Source organism: Catharus ustulatus, chromosome 14 (assembly GCF_009819885.2).
Source record: "Catharus ustulatus isolate bCatUst1 chromosome 14, bCatUst1.pri.v2, whole genome shotgun sequence".
NCBI classification, from domain to species: Eukaryota; Metazoa; Chordata; class Aves; order Passeriformes; family Turdidae; genus Catharus; species Catharus ustulatus.
Genome location: NC_046234.1, coordinates 673,648 through 689,295, shown reverse-complemented (window position 1 = coordinate 689,295; position 15,648 = coordinate 673,648). Strand labels below are relative to the sequence as shown.

General features: G+C 55.2%; 1 protein-coding gene across 2 annotated transcripts; it reads left to right on the top strand.

Annotated features, from left to right (window-relative positions):
* Positions 1-77: 77 nt before the first annotated feature.
* Positions 78-8,688, top strand: LOC117002885. Of its 2 annotated transcripts, XM_033072423.2 has the most exons (10): positions 78-1,204; positions 3,033-3,365; positions 4,545-4,814; positions 6,098-6,214; positions 6,408-6,509; positions 6,870-6,992; positions 7,169-7,261; positions 7,511-7,603; positions 7,958-8,015; positions 8,520-8,688. In XM_033072423.2, exons 1-10 carry the CDS (start codon positions 973-975, stop codon positions 8,566-8,568), a joined length of 1,470 nt encoding a protein of 489 aa, XP_032928314.1. In that variant the 5' UTR covers positions 78-972; the 3' UTR covers positions 8,569-8,688. The 2 variants fall into 2 exon arrangements, with proteins under 2 accessions (XP_032928314.1, XP_032928315.1); XM_033072424.2 differs by lacking the exon at positions 7,169-7,261.
* Positions 8,689-15,648: the final 6,960 nt, after the last annotated feature.

Below are 15,648 nucleotides of genomic sequence, written 5' to 3'. Positions count from 1 at the left end.
ACCACCAAAAGTCCCTGGGACAGAGATGGGGGGTGGCCGTGGTGGCAGCTGGGCCCTGCGGGCAGATTTCCTCTGGAGTGAGCCCAGCCAAAGAGGATCCCTCCTCTTCCGCCTCCAGATTTTGAAGGGGGCGAAGCCGTTCCCACAGCGAAGGAAAGGAAAAGAGGTTCTGCTCGCGGTGTCTGAGCATTCCCTGCTGGAATCGGCGGGGAACGCGCTGAGTGTTCCTGTCCTGGACGAGCGGGACCCTGGGGCTGGGCTGATCCCATCGCACCCTCCCCGAGCCGCTGCTCCGGCCTTTTCCTGGCCACACGGTGGCACAAGATGCCAGAAATTCACTTTTCAGAAGCCCTCGAGTCCCATCGCCAGGCGGGCTCGGGGTTCCCGGTGCCGCTGCTGTCTCCATCCAACCCAGGAATTGCTGTTTGGAGCCTTTGTGGCTGAAAACCCCTCTGTGAAGGGTTTTTGGGAGTTGTGGGATGTGGAGTATAAACTGAAAATCCCTTTGCAGAAAGGCTGTGGAGAGAGATGATCCCAGCACACACAAGGGCTGCAGGAAAAGCTGCTCACGGGTGTTTTAGAGGCAGAGCGAGCCCCTGCTCCTCTCGGAACCGGGCCGGAGGCGAGCTCCAGCTCTGCTCCAGGCTCTGGGAGAGGAGTGAGCTGTGGGGAAGGGATAGGGATGGATCTTCTGGGGCATGGAAATGGATGGGTGGATGTCCCCTGGAATTTTTATTCCTGTGGGAACCCCCTGCCCTGCCCGGCAGAGCCTCCGATGGATCCCAGCGCGGTGCCGGAGCCACGGGCAGCTCCTTCCCGGGGGAGCAGGAACAGGAGTGGGAACAGGAGTGGAGACAGGAGCAGGAGTCAGGACAGGAGCAGGAGTCAGGACAGGAACGAGGACAGGAGCAGGAGTGAGGACAGGAGCGGGAGCTGCGCTGCTGCCACTCCCGGGAGGAGCCTGGGAGGGGAATGAGGGAGGGAGAGGAGGCAGCGGCAGGAAAACAGGCTGGGAATAGCCGGGGTACCGGGAGTCCGTGCCGGCGCCGCACACCCATGGTACAGCCTCGGGGCTGCTGCTCTCGGCGCAGCGGAATTGCCAGCGGATGTTTTAAATCGGGCCAGTCCGGGGCTGTTTTCCCTTGGCAGATGCTGCTGTGCCGTCCCGCGGAGTTGCTGGGAACCACCTGGGTGCTCCTGGCAGGTAAGGAGTCCGGGCTGGGCTGGGCTGGGGGCTCCTCACCCTTCCAAACCCCTTCGGAACCCAGTGTAGGAAGCTTTTAGTAAAAGGCTTAACCTGAAAGGCAAAGGCAAAGTGTTTGTCCAAGGAGGCACAGGTGGAAAAGCCACGCACAGCTCCGGGATAAAACTGCTGCAGCCAGGTTTGTAGTGGTGAGAGAGATGTACTCACACATAAATATCGGTATACAGGTTAATGTCTGTGTTAAAAATAGATTTGTGAAAGTAGTTGATGTTTTTAAAATAAGAGATTTTATATGTTAATATCTGTGTTTGTGTTAAAAATAGATTTGTAAAAGTAGTTGATGTTTTTAAAATAAGAGATTTTATATGTTAATATCTGTGTTTGTGTTAAAAATAGATTTGTAAAAGTAGTTGATGTTTTTAAAACTACAAGTTTTATTTGCAGTTAAACTTGTTGTGAGCATTTTCACTCTGCTCCTTAAATAGTCAGTGGCTGCCTTGAAACACAAACTATGAATAACAGGAGGGTTTGGGTTGAAAAGGACCTTAAAGCCCATCCTATCCCACCCCCAGGCTGCTCCAAGTCCTGTCCAGCCTGACCTTGAACGCTTCCAGGGATGGGGCAGCCACAGCTGCTCTGGCACCCTGTGCTAGATCCAAATGCACAAAGATTTTCAGGATGAGCATCGAAAATAGAGAGGAAGCCCATTACCCTGCAGCTTGATTTTGGGATGGTGTCAGTGAGCTCTTGGTGTCTGTAGGATGAGTTTTGGCCATTGCAGCTGCAAAAGATGCAGTGTTTTCCTCTTTCCTTCAGCTTGTTGTTTTGCTCTCTGTAAATAGTGTTTTCTCAGCTGAAAAAGGAAAATTTTCAGAGAAAAATATTTTTAAGTCATTAAATTGTATTTCTTGCTCCCTATCTACAGTTTGAGGGGCCGGAAGGCATGAAAACAGCTGCCTTTCAAGGTTACAGGAATGAGAAATTAAAATCACCTGATGAATGTAACTTCCCCTGCATTGTCACACCTATTTTCCCTCCCACCTGTGCTGCAGCATCCCCAGGGAGCAGCAGGGCTTTCCAGGGCCTGGCAGGTGCAGAGGGAATGCAGGTGAACAGCTGCTTATCAGAGCAGGAGCTGGGACAGGGCTAAGAGCAAACACAGCCTGTGAGGATCCTGCTGGAGCCTTGGGGCTCCCCTTCCCTGCCCTCTCCTCTTTCCTGGAATCCCCTTTACTGGGAGGGGGCTCTGCACTGGGACCTTCCCCCAGCAGCTCCTCCTTCAGTCCTTGAGCATCTTGAGCTCCTTCAGTCCTTCAGATCCCAGGTCGTGACAAAGCCAGAAATTTCAGGAAGATTGGGCTGCATTCTGCATCCAGGAGCATGGGGGCACCTTCAGCCCCAAAGAAGAGCAGGAATTTTGTGGCTGTCCCACCCTGGAAGTGTTCAGAGGAGGCTGAGCAGGCATTGGAGCAGCCTGGTCTAGAGGAAGGTGTCCCTGTGGATGGCAGAGCTGGAACGAGTGGCTGTCCCACCCTGGAAGTGTTCAGAGGAGGCTGAGCAGGCATTGGAGCAGCCTGGTCTAGAGGAAGGTGTCCCTGTGGATGGCAGAGCTGGAACGAGATGAGCTTTGAGCTCCTTTCCAACCCAAACCTTTCCAGGGTTCAGTGAATTGGGAAGAGCCACAGGAATTAGGTCAGTGTGACAAAAACTCAGGTGGGAGAAGTTCATTCATGGGGACAGACACAGAGCAGAGTTCCCAGCCCTGTGCCATGGGCACAGACACAGAGCAGAGCTCCCAGCCCCATCCCCAACCCTCTCCTCCCTCCAGGGCTGCTGCTGCCGTTCCCTCCAGCTCTGGAAGCAGCAGGACCTGTCCACAGAGCTGCTGCTGTGGGATCCTCAGTGCTGTTCCCTGGGCTGGAAAACATCACCCACAGCGATTCCATGTGCTGGGAATTCCTCAATGGCAGCGGCCCCCACCCCATCCTGCAGCACCACGGGGGGATCCTGGCCCCAGCCATCCACGCTCCCTATGCAGGACGAGCTGTTTTCCATCCATCCAACGGATCTCTCCTGCTGGAGGATGTCCAGGAAAGTGACAGTGGCACCTACAGAGTGACAGGAGACAGGGAGAGCCTGGAAATCCAGCTGGAAGTGCTCAGTGAGTGCTGGGTGTGGGAGGGTGATGGATCCGAGCAGGATCTGTCTGTGCATGGTGATCCAGGGCAAGGGATTGCAGAGGGATTGGATGGACCAGTCCTGGGCTTGTTTGCATCTGTCACGTGTGGAGACAGCACCAGGAGACCTTGGAAAGATGTCCTGGGGGAGCAGATCTGGAAGTGCTGCCCTGTGAGGCCTTCCAGGGGACAGAGGGACAGGTTCCATCCTGGAAAGGCAATTCCCTCCCTTGTTTCCCCACACTTCAGTGCAGGGATGGGGTGACTGGTGGGAGGGTGGAAGGACTGGTGGAAGGACAGAGGGATGATGGAGTGACTGGTGGGAGGATGGAAGAACCAGTGGGGGTGATGGGGGGGATGGAGGGACCAGCGGGAGAATGGAGGAACCAGAGGGATAACGGAGGGACTGGTGGCACTCTGGTAACCCTGGCACTTGCAGGGTCCCTCCCCACAGCTCTTTGCCGGGGCACAACTGGCAGAGCCAAGCTGAGGTTTCTGCAGAAGCCACTACCCCTCAGGCCAGGCTGTCCCATGTGTCCTCAGCAGGTGCCAGCTGCCACCACAGAGATCAGAGGCACTGAAAGGCCCCAAAGTCCCTCCTCAGAACTGCTGCCAGCAATTGCTTTAATTTACTCTGGCTGATCCCCCTCTCACCAATCACTCCATGGCCACAACGCCACCGCAGCTCTGTGCCTCTCGTCCAAGCACACACAATCTGAGTGGGATCTGCTGCCTTCTCTGCTATTTCCTCATTTCCTGGCACATTTCAAAGTACTCTGTATTTGCCCACATCCATTACAAGCAGTGATTCAACTGGAAAAAAAAACAGTCCTGAAAGCACAGCAGTGGGATGGACTTCCCAAGGGAAAGCACCTGTGACCATGCTGTGGGGATGCTGTGGTGGCAATTACAGCCCAAGAGCCACCAGGGATGCTCCAGGTCACGTTCACTGGCACAGGGTGCCCAGAGCAGCTGTGGCTGCCCCTGATTTCCTGGCAGTGTCCAAGGCCAGGTTGGACAGGGCTTGGAGCAGCCTGGGACAGTGGGAATTGTCCCTGCCGTGACAGGGGTGGCACTGGGTGGGATTTAAGGTCCCTTCCCACCCAAACCGTTTTGTGATTCTATGTCTGACAGCAGTGCTGGGGTCTCTGTTCTCTTTCCAGAGCCTGTGTCTCACCCTCAGCTCTGGACCAGCAGCCTCGTGGCTGGGGCCACTGGCCAGGTGCTCTGTGAGGTGGCAGAGGGCAGAGTGGACATCATCACCTGGAGGAAGGATGGGCAGCCCCTTGCCCCAGACGGAGTTTCCCAGCTGTCCAGCAGCCACAGCGTTCTGTACCTGAGGCCAGCCAAGAGGTCAGACTGTGGCTCCTATTCCTGCAACGCCAGCAACAGGATCAGCTGGCAAGAAACGTCCTTGGAGGTCACCATTGAAGGTCTCACCTCCCACTGCTCCTCCTGTTCTCCACCCTTTCCTCAGGATGTCTCAGTGGTTCCACCCTGTCCCTGTCCCCTGAGGTGCTGCTGCCTGGAGCTGCCCCTCAAGGGATGACCAGCAGCAATTCCCACCTCTGATCCCAGCAAGGCACAGCCCTTGGCAGCAGACTGGGGGTTCCCTCTTAGTCCAAAACCACAGCCCTTGGCCAAGGTGATGCTGAGCAGGACACGGGCAGGAGGATGCCTGGGAAGCTTGTGGGGAGCACCCACCCCAGACTGGACATTGCATGGAGTGGATTTGGCCACCAGTTGGCAAATACAGTAATTTCACTACTATAAGCCGCACCATTTTGACTAAAATTTTGGTCTGAACCCAGAATTGCGGCCTATAATCGGGTGCAGCTTATATATGGACAAAGAACAAAAAGTTGCTGTTTTAGGAGGACAGGTGTCTGCTGAGAAAGGCAGGAGCTTCTCTTTGAAATGGAGAATGTAAACCCCGTCCCTCCAAATTATTAGAATTTTGAAATCAAGGGGCTTTCATGGGAATTAGGAATAACAGATCTTTACTAGGGAAATTAAAATAGAAATACAGTACTACAAAGAAACAAACTCCAAACCCTGACAAAGTCAGGGTACAACCTGACACCCTGTTAGGCAGGGTGTTGGCAGCAGTCCCATTAAATGGTGGCTGCATCCTCCTGCAGTGACAGATGTGGCTCAGTTGGAGCAGTGCTCCTGTACAAGGTGCAGTTTCCCTCCGGAGGTCCAGTGGTGATGTGGAGGAGTCTCGTTTCCCTCTGGAGTCCAGTGGAGAAAGGGGCTCCCTTAGTGTCCCAAAACTTCTGTTTTTATCTTGGTAAGAAATGCTGGGCTCTTCCCCCTGGCTGGAGCAACTTCCAATGGGATGCAGTAATTTTATCAGTCACGCAGTGGGACTCAATGGCCATTAGCAGAAAATGACTCTCTGAAGGAAGGAAGGGCTGTGAAAAGATAAAGAACAATGCCCTGCCTGGTTTCAATGGATGGCCCATTAGCAGAATATCTGCCGTTGAGATAAGGATCACTGCCCCCACCCTCAACAGATGGTGATAGAACAGATGCCTTTTATCACACTCTATTGCAACATGAGGCTTATAATCAGGTGCAGCTTATAATCGTGAAATTACTGTAATTTGTATCAGTCCTGATGATGTCTTGGTCCTTCCTTGTTGCCACCAGAGCCAGGGGGCTGGCCCTGCTGGTGTCCTGGCTCCTGCCTCTCGGGGTCACTCTTTTCCAGGTCTCTCTGCTCGCTTGAAGTATGCCCTGAGGATGGCAGTGGTCGCTGTGATCTTCGCTGTTATCTCGGCGTGGGGATTAATTATTCCTGTCTGCCAGTCCCAAAAGCTCAGGATAAGTGAGTTGTGGGGAGCAGGACCCCATTTTCCTTGTCTGGTGGGGGAGAGCAAAAAGCATCACTCTGGGAACCCCCAGATCCTGGGATATCCTACAGGGTGGGGATGTGTTGCAGCCTACCCTGAGGAAGGGGTGATGGCTGGCAGGGATTCCTGGGGTCACAGCAATCACCCCCCTCTGCTCTGGGATTTTAGGAGGGGATCTCTGGAGGTGGCTCAGCTCCTACACCTGTGGGCTGGTGTGCATCGCCTGCATCCTGGATGGCACCACCGGCGTCCTCTGGATGTGGGAGGAAGGTCAGAGGGGCTGTGGGGAGGTTTGGAGGGAGAGGGGGCCAGACCCGGTGGGAAATGCAGAGCCCAGAGAAGAAGGCAAGGAGAGATAGGAGGGTCACACCATGGGATGTGGAGCAGTACAGGATCCATGTGTGACCCCCACGTGTGACCTCCAGCTCTGGGGAACCTGTGCAGTGCACACCCCCTTATTCCCAGTCACTCCCCTTTCCCCAGAGCCCTTTCCCAGGGTGAGTCCCAGCAGGCTGCAAGGAAAGGCTGGAAAGAGGAGGGTGGCTGAGGGCTGTAATGCAGGGTTCCCAGGAGATGAACGTTGTGGGCGGAGGAGTACTGGGGTCTCTACCTTGTCCCTTTATCTCTCAGGCCCTTCTGTGGCTGTGATACTGCCTGGGATCACCCTGAGCTACCTCACCGTGGTCACCTTCCTGGTTGCCATCACTGTGATTTTCCAGCCTACAGATTTCAGCCATCTGAAGAGCAAAAAAGGTGAGGGATCCCACCAAGGATGGACCAAACTGCTCTACAGGGAGATTATTCTGCTCTAAACATCCCAAGCTTTATAAATGAGAACTGCTGTGCTGGTGGATCCCTCAGCAGTGCCTGGCTGAGGCCAGCCCTGCAGCCACAGCTCTGGACACTCCTCCTCACCCTTTTTCCTGCAGCACAGCGCACCATGGGCTACGCCGCGCCTGGGGCCGTGGTGGCCGTGGTGCTGAGCAGCTCCTTCCTCATCAAGAGCATCTATCACCGCCACGGTGAGCAGAGACCCTGCAGGGACTGCCCCAAGGCCCCAGCTTGTGTAGTCCCCACAGCCCTTCAGTTCCTGTTACACCTCCAAAACCAAACCCACCAACCCGGCAGTTTCGGGGAAGTGAAATCTTGGCAGGAGCAAAACTCGGTTTCAACACCCTCTACCTATTTTATTTTCTATTTTTTGTGTGTTTGTGCTTTCATGGTGGCAACCTGCCCTCCTCCTCTCCCTGCCCTGCTCTCTCTGGTGGCAGAAGAAGGATGCACAGAGTTCATGGATGTGACCATCCTGGTGGCCACCACGGCGGTTGTGGCAGCCCTGCCACTCCTCGCCATCGGCCTCTGCTGTGAGTCTGCTCCTTCCTCCTCTTCCTCGGGGTCCCCACACCACCCAGCAGCCACAGGAATGATTTCCAAGTGGTTTATTCAGCTTTTGTTAAGCCCTGTGGGCAGTGGTTCCCTTCCCTGGGAAGCCCTAGGGACTGTATCCCAAATAGAACATCCCAGGGACTGTATCCCAAATCCAGCACTCCAGGGACTATATCCCAAATCCAGCATCCCAGGGACTGTATCCCAAATCCAGCACTCCAGGGACTATATCCCAAATCCAGCATCCCAGGGACTGTATCCCAAATCCAACACCCCGTCCTTGGTGCCTCTCCCACCTTCTCCTGGTCTGGGGACTGATTTGTCTTTTGCAGATCAAAGGACTCAGGGCTGGCACAAGGACCACGAAGACTCTTGGGCAGACAAAGTCAGGTAGATCCTTTGTTCCTATTTTCCACATAAATTTCTATTTTCCACATGAATTTGTACATCTTGAAGCGAAAGAAGCAGGATGTGGAAACTATCCTGTGTTTTAGTGTAAGGCCCAGACCCCAAGAAAGACTCAGCCCAGCCCTGTCTTCCAGTCCTGGGTTCTTGCTGGGTTCAGTGGGAGGCTCTGGTGGGGTCCCCATCCCACAAAGCATTTGAGAGCTCACTCAGAACTCCCCCTTATGGCCTCAACCTGAAGCTTTAAAGCCTTAATTCCTCCTGGATTCAGGGATTAACAGAATGGTTTGGGTGGAAAGGGAGCTCTAAGATTAACTCGTCCCACCTTCCACTGTCCCAGGCTGCTCCAAGCCCCATCCAGCCTGGCCCTGGACACTTCCAGGGATCCAGGGGCAGCCACAGCTTCTCTGGGCACCTGTGCCAGGGCCTCACACCCTCACAGGGGTTAATTCTGATGCTCAGCACGTCCCTCCCTCCTCTTCCTTCCAGCTCCTTCAAGATGTCTCAGGCAGACACCAAGGACACCATTCCCAGCTGAGATCCATGGGGTGTTTCTGACTTGGCTAAGCCAGCCCAAGCCTTCCCCCAGGTTCAGTGGCTCCAGGGGTCACAGTTTTGGGTCCTCTATGATCCTCATAATAAATGTCCATGAAATTAACCTGATTCCTCTTTTTTTTTTTAATAAAACAGACCCAGGGGAGGCCAAATGCACATTTCCCCCTTTCTTTCTCCAGAAAACCAAAGCCTGAAATAGAGAAGCCCCTGCAGCAGCAGCTGCAGGCGTCCCTCACTGGTTTATCTTTATTTAATGTTTGTTTACAATTTAGAGCTATTGGTGTAAGATATAACTGGCAGTAACATGGAATACTTTTCTGGGTGTAACCCTGTAGTAACTTGAAATAGATTCTGGCTTTAGCAGCAGTGAAGGCGGAGGAAGGATGTGAAGGCACAAAAAGCAGGGTGGGAGGAGGTGGCTGCTGTCAGCAGCTCTTCCTCAGGTCCATCCCAGGGTGTCTGACACACTCTGGGATTTATTTACTCCAGGCAGGATTAAATCTAGCCAGCCTGTGCCAGGGGCTGTTTTCCCTGGCTGTCACAACTGAGGTGTTTACTGCAGCCCAAGGGAGGCTTCTCCAACCACAAACAGCTGCTGAGCACAGCCCTGCACCCAAAGGGCCCTAGGTGAACCCCAAACCTGCCCAAAAAGCCCCCTGGAGCAGCCCTTCCCCAGCTCCTTGGGAGGCAGCTCCTCTCCGGGCACTGCCAGGGCACTGCTAGGCTCCTGTGACTCAGGGAATGGGGCCAGGTTAAAAATACCCTCGGGCACATTTGGAGCAGAGTTGTTAGGCTGTTTTTAACCCCAGCTGAGTCCCTCGCAGCCACAGGAGCAGGGGAGGGAGGGGATGGGGATGCAGGAACCCCACAGGGGGAGCAAATGCTGTCCCCAAGAACAAGGGATCACCTCCCAGAGCTGGGCACTGGGACCAAGCCAGCAGTGCCAGGTCTGCCAGCAGCGCCAGCTCTGCCAGCAGCCACACCCACCAGGGGCTGACTCCCACCCCCCTGCCAGCCCAGTGGGGCATTTCCCACCCCTAAACATCACAGCAACAGCCTCTGGGATTACAAACACTCTTTATTAGCAGCAACAGACATCAGCAAACCACAAACCATTCACAGACAACTCCCCAGAAGTGTTTCTTGTAAAACACGTGGCTGTTTTGCACCCTCAAGTGCAACAGAGAACAGACAACCTGAAATCTCATTTCTCCCACCCAAACTCCTCCGCTTCCTTGAATAGCTCCACAAAACCCCAGGCTGAGATGGCTCCTTGCTGACCTGATCCCAGTGATCCCAGTTTGTCCTTGAGAGGTGCCCAGGCTGCTCCAGAGGTGAGATTAAAAGGGGGTGCAAATGTCCCAGGGTGACCAACAGTGGGGTCCAGACTCGGCTGAAGGAGCAACATCCCCTTCACAGCAAAGCCCAAGAGAGCCCTGCAGAAGCCACAGGGGAGGGAGGGGACAGGAGCAGGGGACAGGAGCAGCCACCTGCAGGAGCAGCACATGGTTTGGGGATGTCCTGTTTGGTGCTGGGAAGAGGAGGGGATGTCCCCGGGGATGTCCCCAGGTCCTGCAGAGCCCAGGGAGCTGGGCTCAGGAGCATCCCCACCTCAACAGACACAGGGATTTCCTTGGGATCTGCTTTCACAACCTGAACTCCTTTGCTGCTCCCCCATTCCCTGCCAGCTCCTGCTGCCTCTGCTCCCTCCTGGCTGCACACCCAGCACAGCCCCACCCTTGTCCTCCCTCCCAGGGTCACACAGAGCAGGATGCCCAGAGCTCAGCCCCTGAGCCCCCCAGGCACCAAAGGACAACAGGAGGCCCCGGGGAGGCAGGGCTGGCACCTGCCAGCAGCCTCAGGACTGTGGATTTCTTTGCCCAGCAGGGACAGTGGCTCTTTTCAGAGCCATGAGCCCATAGAGGCCTCTGGAGGAAGCCAGGAGGAGGGAGGGAGCAGCTACATCCCTCTCCCCAACAACAGGAAGAGCAGGATAACATAGAAATAATTCAAACCAGTGCTTTCCAAAAAACTACGTGCAGGTTTTGGCAGCTTGAACACTTCAGAGGTGAGCCCAGGAGAGGCTGGGATGGGATGGGATGGGATACCTGGCACTCCCAGCAGTATCTATCACCAGGGAAGGGCAGGACTGAGCCAGCTCCACCTGCAAAGAGAGGCCCCATCTGAGTCATGTCCTGGGCACTTGGGCCCCTTCTGGCAGCTCAGAGTGTCCCACACTGGCAGTGGCAGCACCAGGAGGTCAGGACCTCTGCCCTTACTCCAAATCCCAGGAGCTACCTTGGCCAGTCTATCCCTGGCTGGAGTTCTCTGGGATCTGATTGCACAAGACACCTGAGAGCTCCTTGTTTGTAAGCCAGCACCTCATGGGATGAGTTTTCCATCCCAAGGGACTCACATCCTGATCCTCACCCTCCAGGAAGCTCCAGTGAACAGCCTGAGTGTGTCTGTGGTCACAGGGAAAGAGTGATTTCTGAAAACATCTCGAGAATCACTCGCTTCCCAGAAATCTCCAGAGTATTCCAGTTCAAATTCAGTATTCACCCATTATTCAGAGCTAAGATAACCAGGAGTGTCAGGCTCTGGATGGAGGAATCAGGAATATTTCCAGAGTGGGGATTAAACAGAGGGGACAGCAAATCCTGTGAGCCTCCAGGGTGGGAGAGCAGCCTCTTACCAGAGAGGCTGGAATAGCACCCTGAAGCTCTCCCACTTCTCCAGCTCACTCAGATCCAGCCAAGGATAAATTTGGGCTTGTAGAGGGAAAATTTTGGCTGGAGAAAAGGGGCCACCCCAAATGGGGGCTGGAGGCATCTTACCAAAAGTGGGCACTCTATTTCTTCCTTCTCTGGAACCAGACACAGATACCTGGGGACAAAGCAGCAGCATCAGAGAATCCCAGAATCCCAGAACTGTTTGGGTTGGAGAGACCTTCAAAGCCCATCCAGTTCCAACCCCTGCCATGGGCAGGACCAGCTTCCACCAGCCCAGGCTGCTCAGATCATCATCATCATCATCATCATCATCATCATCATCATCATCATCATCATCATCATCATCATCAGTGGAGGCCAGCATGATCTCCTGACTGGGGACACCCTGCTGGGAACAGCAGCAGTGCCAAAGCCCAGCCCCTGCCCACAGGATGCCAAGGTGGGAGAGCAGGGATGTGCCACACGAGACCATCTCACACACCTCTGGTGGCCACAACACCTGCCACGGCAGCCACCAGCCAGAAACAGGGCAAACAGTCACCCCAGCACCACCAGCCCAGCCCAGCCCAGCACCACCAGCCCAGCCCAGCACCCACCTGCAAGCACGCCAATGATGACACAGGCCAGGACCACAGGCAGCACCACATTGCCAGAGTCTGCAAAGGGGACAACCCAGAGCCTCTGCACCACAGCAAATTCAACCTGAATTTAACCCAGCAAAGCTGCCTGCTCAGCACAGGTGGGCACAGAGAATCCCTTTGCTGAGGGAAGGGAAGGGAAGGGAAGGGAAGGGAAGGGAAGGGAAGGGAAGGGAAGGGAAGGGAAGGGAAGGGAAGGGAAGGGAAGGGAAGGGAAGGGAAGGGAAGGGAAGGGAAGGGAAGGGAAGGGAAGGGAAGGGAAGGGAAGGGAAGGGAAGGGAAGGGAAGGGAAGGGGACTCACTGTGGACCTGGAGCAGGAAGGAGGTCTCGTTCTGGCTCACAGCATTGCTCACCACGCAGGTGTAGTAGCCGCTGTCGCTGATGGTGGCCAGCAGGATGCAGAGCGTGCTGTTCTCCACAAAGCGGATGCGCTCACTGCCCAGCAGCAGCTCCCCATTCTTCTTCCACCAGTAGGCATCTGCCTCCCCGTACAGCACACTGCAAACCAGCTTGGTGTTGCTTCCTGCCTTCACGACAGAGTTCCCCACGATGCTTGGTTGGGGTAGTGGCTCTGGGAGAGGCAGAGGCAGAGGCAGCGTCAGCATCAGCGCCCGAACCCAAGGCTGTTGGAACCCTGAGAGTTCTGAACTTTCTGTGTTTTCTGGCACTGAACCCCAAAAGAACACTGCTTTTCACCTGAGGCCTTGGAGAAGGCTTCCAAATTTGAGTGATAGAGTTGGAATCACTGGTGTGTAATTTGAATAGAAGTGTGTGATTTCATATAGTGATAGGTTTGGAATTTGGGGTTTTAGAATATAGAACAGAATACAGTAATGGGTAAGGATGGGTGTTGTCTTTTTCTTCCTTTTTGTTCCTCCTTCTTAGTTTTAGGCAGCAGTTTTTGGTTGGATAGAAAGTACTGCACTGTGGGTCACAGGTGTTTGGTCATTGGGTCAAAAGTATAAATATTATAGATATTACTTTTTAATTAGATAGCCTTTAAAAAAACCTAGTAACTAACTAGATCCACCTCCATTTCCTCACTTTTAGCTTGTTAGCTAGAAGTACTGTGGAACTCACTGTACTATGGATAAGAATTAATAAACAACTGAGTCTGAGTATGAAAAATCCTGTCTTTTGTACTTCATCTAACTAAAGGCAGGAAAAGAAAATAAATGAAGCCGGTAATATGTAGTGCCACTAAGAGGTGGGCAGGGAGGAGGGCTGGCCAGCACTCACCCAGCACGTGCAGATGGAACCAGGCCGTGGCCTCGTCCTGGCCGCGCAGGCGGTACAGCCGGCTGTCCCCCCGCTGCAGCACCACCCGCAGCGACAGCGTGGACTCGTTGAAGGTGGCGCGGTTCCTGTAGAGCCGGGACACGTTCGGGGGGTGCTGGTGGCCGTAGCTGAGGATGACCCCCTGCTCCTGGCCCTGGCGGTATTCCCAGGCCACAGCACCAGAGCCGCGCAGCGCAGGCGCCGTCAGCAGCACCGTGCAGCCCACGGCCGACACCAGGCTGCCCGCGGCCGGCCGCAGGTCGGCCAGGTAGCAGGGAGCGAGGGTGCGGGCTGCAAGACAAACCAGGGGTCACCTCCTCACCAGCCACAGAACTCTCATTCAAATTTAAAATAAACACCATCTCTACAACTGCTACGTCCGTTAAAGTGTACGCACTCAAGCTCAGAGCACACCACCCAAGCTAAAACCTGAAGTCTATAAAGGCAGGCTATATATAATTAGAAATAAAAGCCAACAACAATTATTGTTTAATCCAAAGTAGTCTCTCAAACATGTTAAATTGCTAATGCAAATTGGTATCTCAAAAGTTCAACCAATCTACACTTCTTTCCTAAACACAGCCTTTAAAAAATAGACAAGATAATTACAAAAGCAAATACACTTCAGCCCTGGGGATCCCACTGCATCCACCTGGGAGGTGCTGCAGGAGCCCTTCCTGCCTCGGTTGGGAATTATTTATAGAATCATGAATGGTGGAAGAGTTTGGGTTGGAAGGGACCTTAAAGATCCCTCCATTTCATGGCAGGGACACCTTGCATTGCCCCAGGCTGCTCCAAGCCCCAGTGTCCAGCCTGGCTTTCGGCACTGCCAGGGATGGAGCAGCCAGAGCTCCTCTGGGAAACCTCTGCCAGGCCTTCCCCACCTTCCCAGGGAATAATTCCTGCCCAAAATCTCATCCATCCCTGCCCTGTGGCAGTGGCAGCCGTTCCCTGTGTCCTGTCCCTCCATCCCTTGTCTCTCCAGCTCTCCTGGAGCCCCTTCAGACCCTGAGCTCTCCCTGGATCCTTCTGCTGTCCAGGTGAGCACCCCCAGTTCTCCCAGCCTGGCTCCAGTCCTGCAGCAGCTCCGTGGATTCCTCTGGATTTATTCCAGCAGCTCCAGGTCCCCCAGCTGTGGGCTCAGGGTTGGGGTAGCTCTGCAGGTGAGGTCTCACCTGAGGGGCCGTGCCGTGCTGAGCTTCTCACCCAGCAGCACCCCCAAACCTTCCAGCACCCCCAAACCCTCCAGCACCCCCAAACCTTCCAGCACCCCCAAACCTTCCAGCACCCCCAAATCCCCCAGCAGGGCCATGGAAATCTCCCAGCAGCTTTGGGGGGCCCAGGCTGGACCGCCCGGGCCCAGCCCCGCCGGGAGCAGCGCCCGGAGCCCAGAAAAGCCGCAAGACCCTTCCCGACCTTCCCCTAAAAGCTTTTCCCCGGGACTAAAGCGAGGCCGAGCCTGGAGTCGCCTCCAGACGCCAGGAAAAGCTTCCCAAAGCCGGGAGCGTCGCCGTGAGGCGAGTCCCGGCCGCGTTCCCCCCGCGGCCCAGCTGGGCCCAGCCGGGCCAAGGCTCCCCAGAACGGCCGGGGACACCTCGGGCACCCGGAGCGGGACCCGCCCGGCCCGGGGCTGACACTCGCCTGTGACCCCCGGGGCGACCGCGGCGCTGCCGGGGGCGAGGAGGAGGGAGAAGAAGAGGAGGAGGAGCAGCAGGGGGAGGAGGAACATCTGCGGGGCCGGTGGGGTCAGCTCCGCCACGAGGCTCCGGCAGCTCCTCGGGGCGGGCCCGAGCGGCTCCTGCCCTCCGCCTCCTCCTCCTCTCTTCCCTTCTCCTCCCCTTCCCTCGTTTCCCTCCTCACCGCCTCTCTTCCTCCTCCTCCTCTCTTCCCCTCTCCTCTATTCCTCTTCTCTTCTCTCCTTCCCTCCTCTCCTTTCCCTCCCCTTCTTCCCTTCCCCTCCTCACCTCTCTCTTGTTCTTCTCTGCCCACGCAGCCATCCCAATCCCACTAGAGGGAGCGAGGAGATCAGCTATGCGACGAGGTGGAGATCAGCTGTGCCAGGAGATCATTGTGTGAGGAGAGAGATCTGCTCTGCCAGGAGATCATTGTGCCAGGAGATCAGATCATTGTGCCAGGAGATCTGCTCTGCCAGGAGATTGTTCATTGTTCCAGATCAGATCACCTGTACACATCAGGAGGCGCTGGGACCAGGGAGCCCAGCCCAGGGAAGGAGCTGAAGCAGAACTTGCCTTTTTCTGCCTGTCCCTGCCTGTCCCTACCATCCATCGCTCCTGGCTATGGTGTGGATGTCTCGGGAACTGCTGTCCCACCTTGGGATGTTCCAGAGGATGCTGCTCCTCATCCCTCCTGGGAAAGCTTGCGACTCCAGGGTTTTATGGGGCTCCTCCATCCAT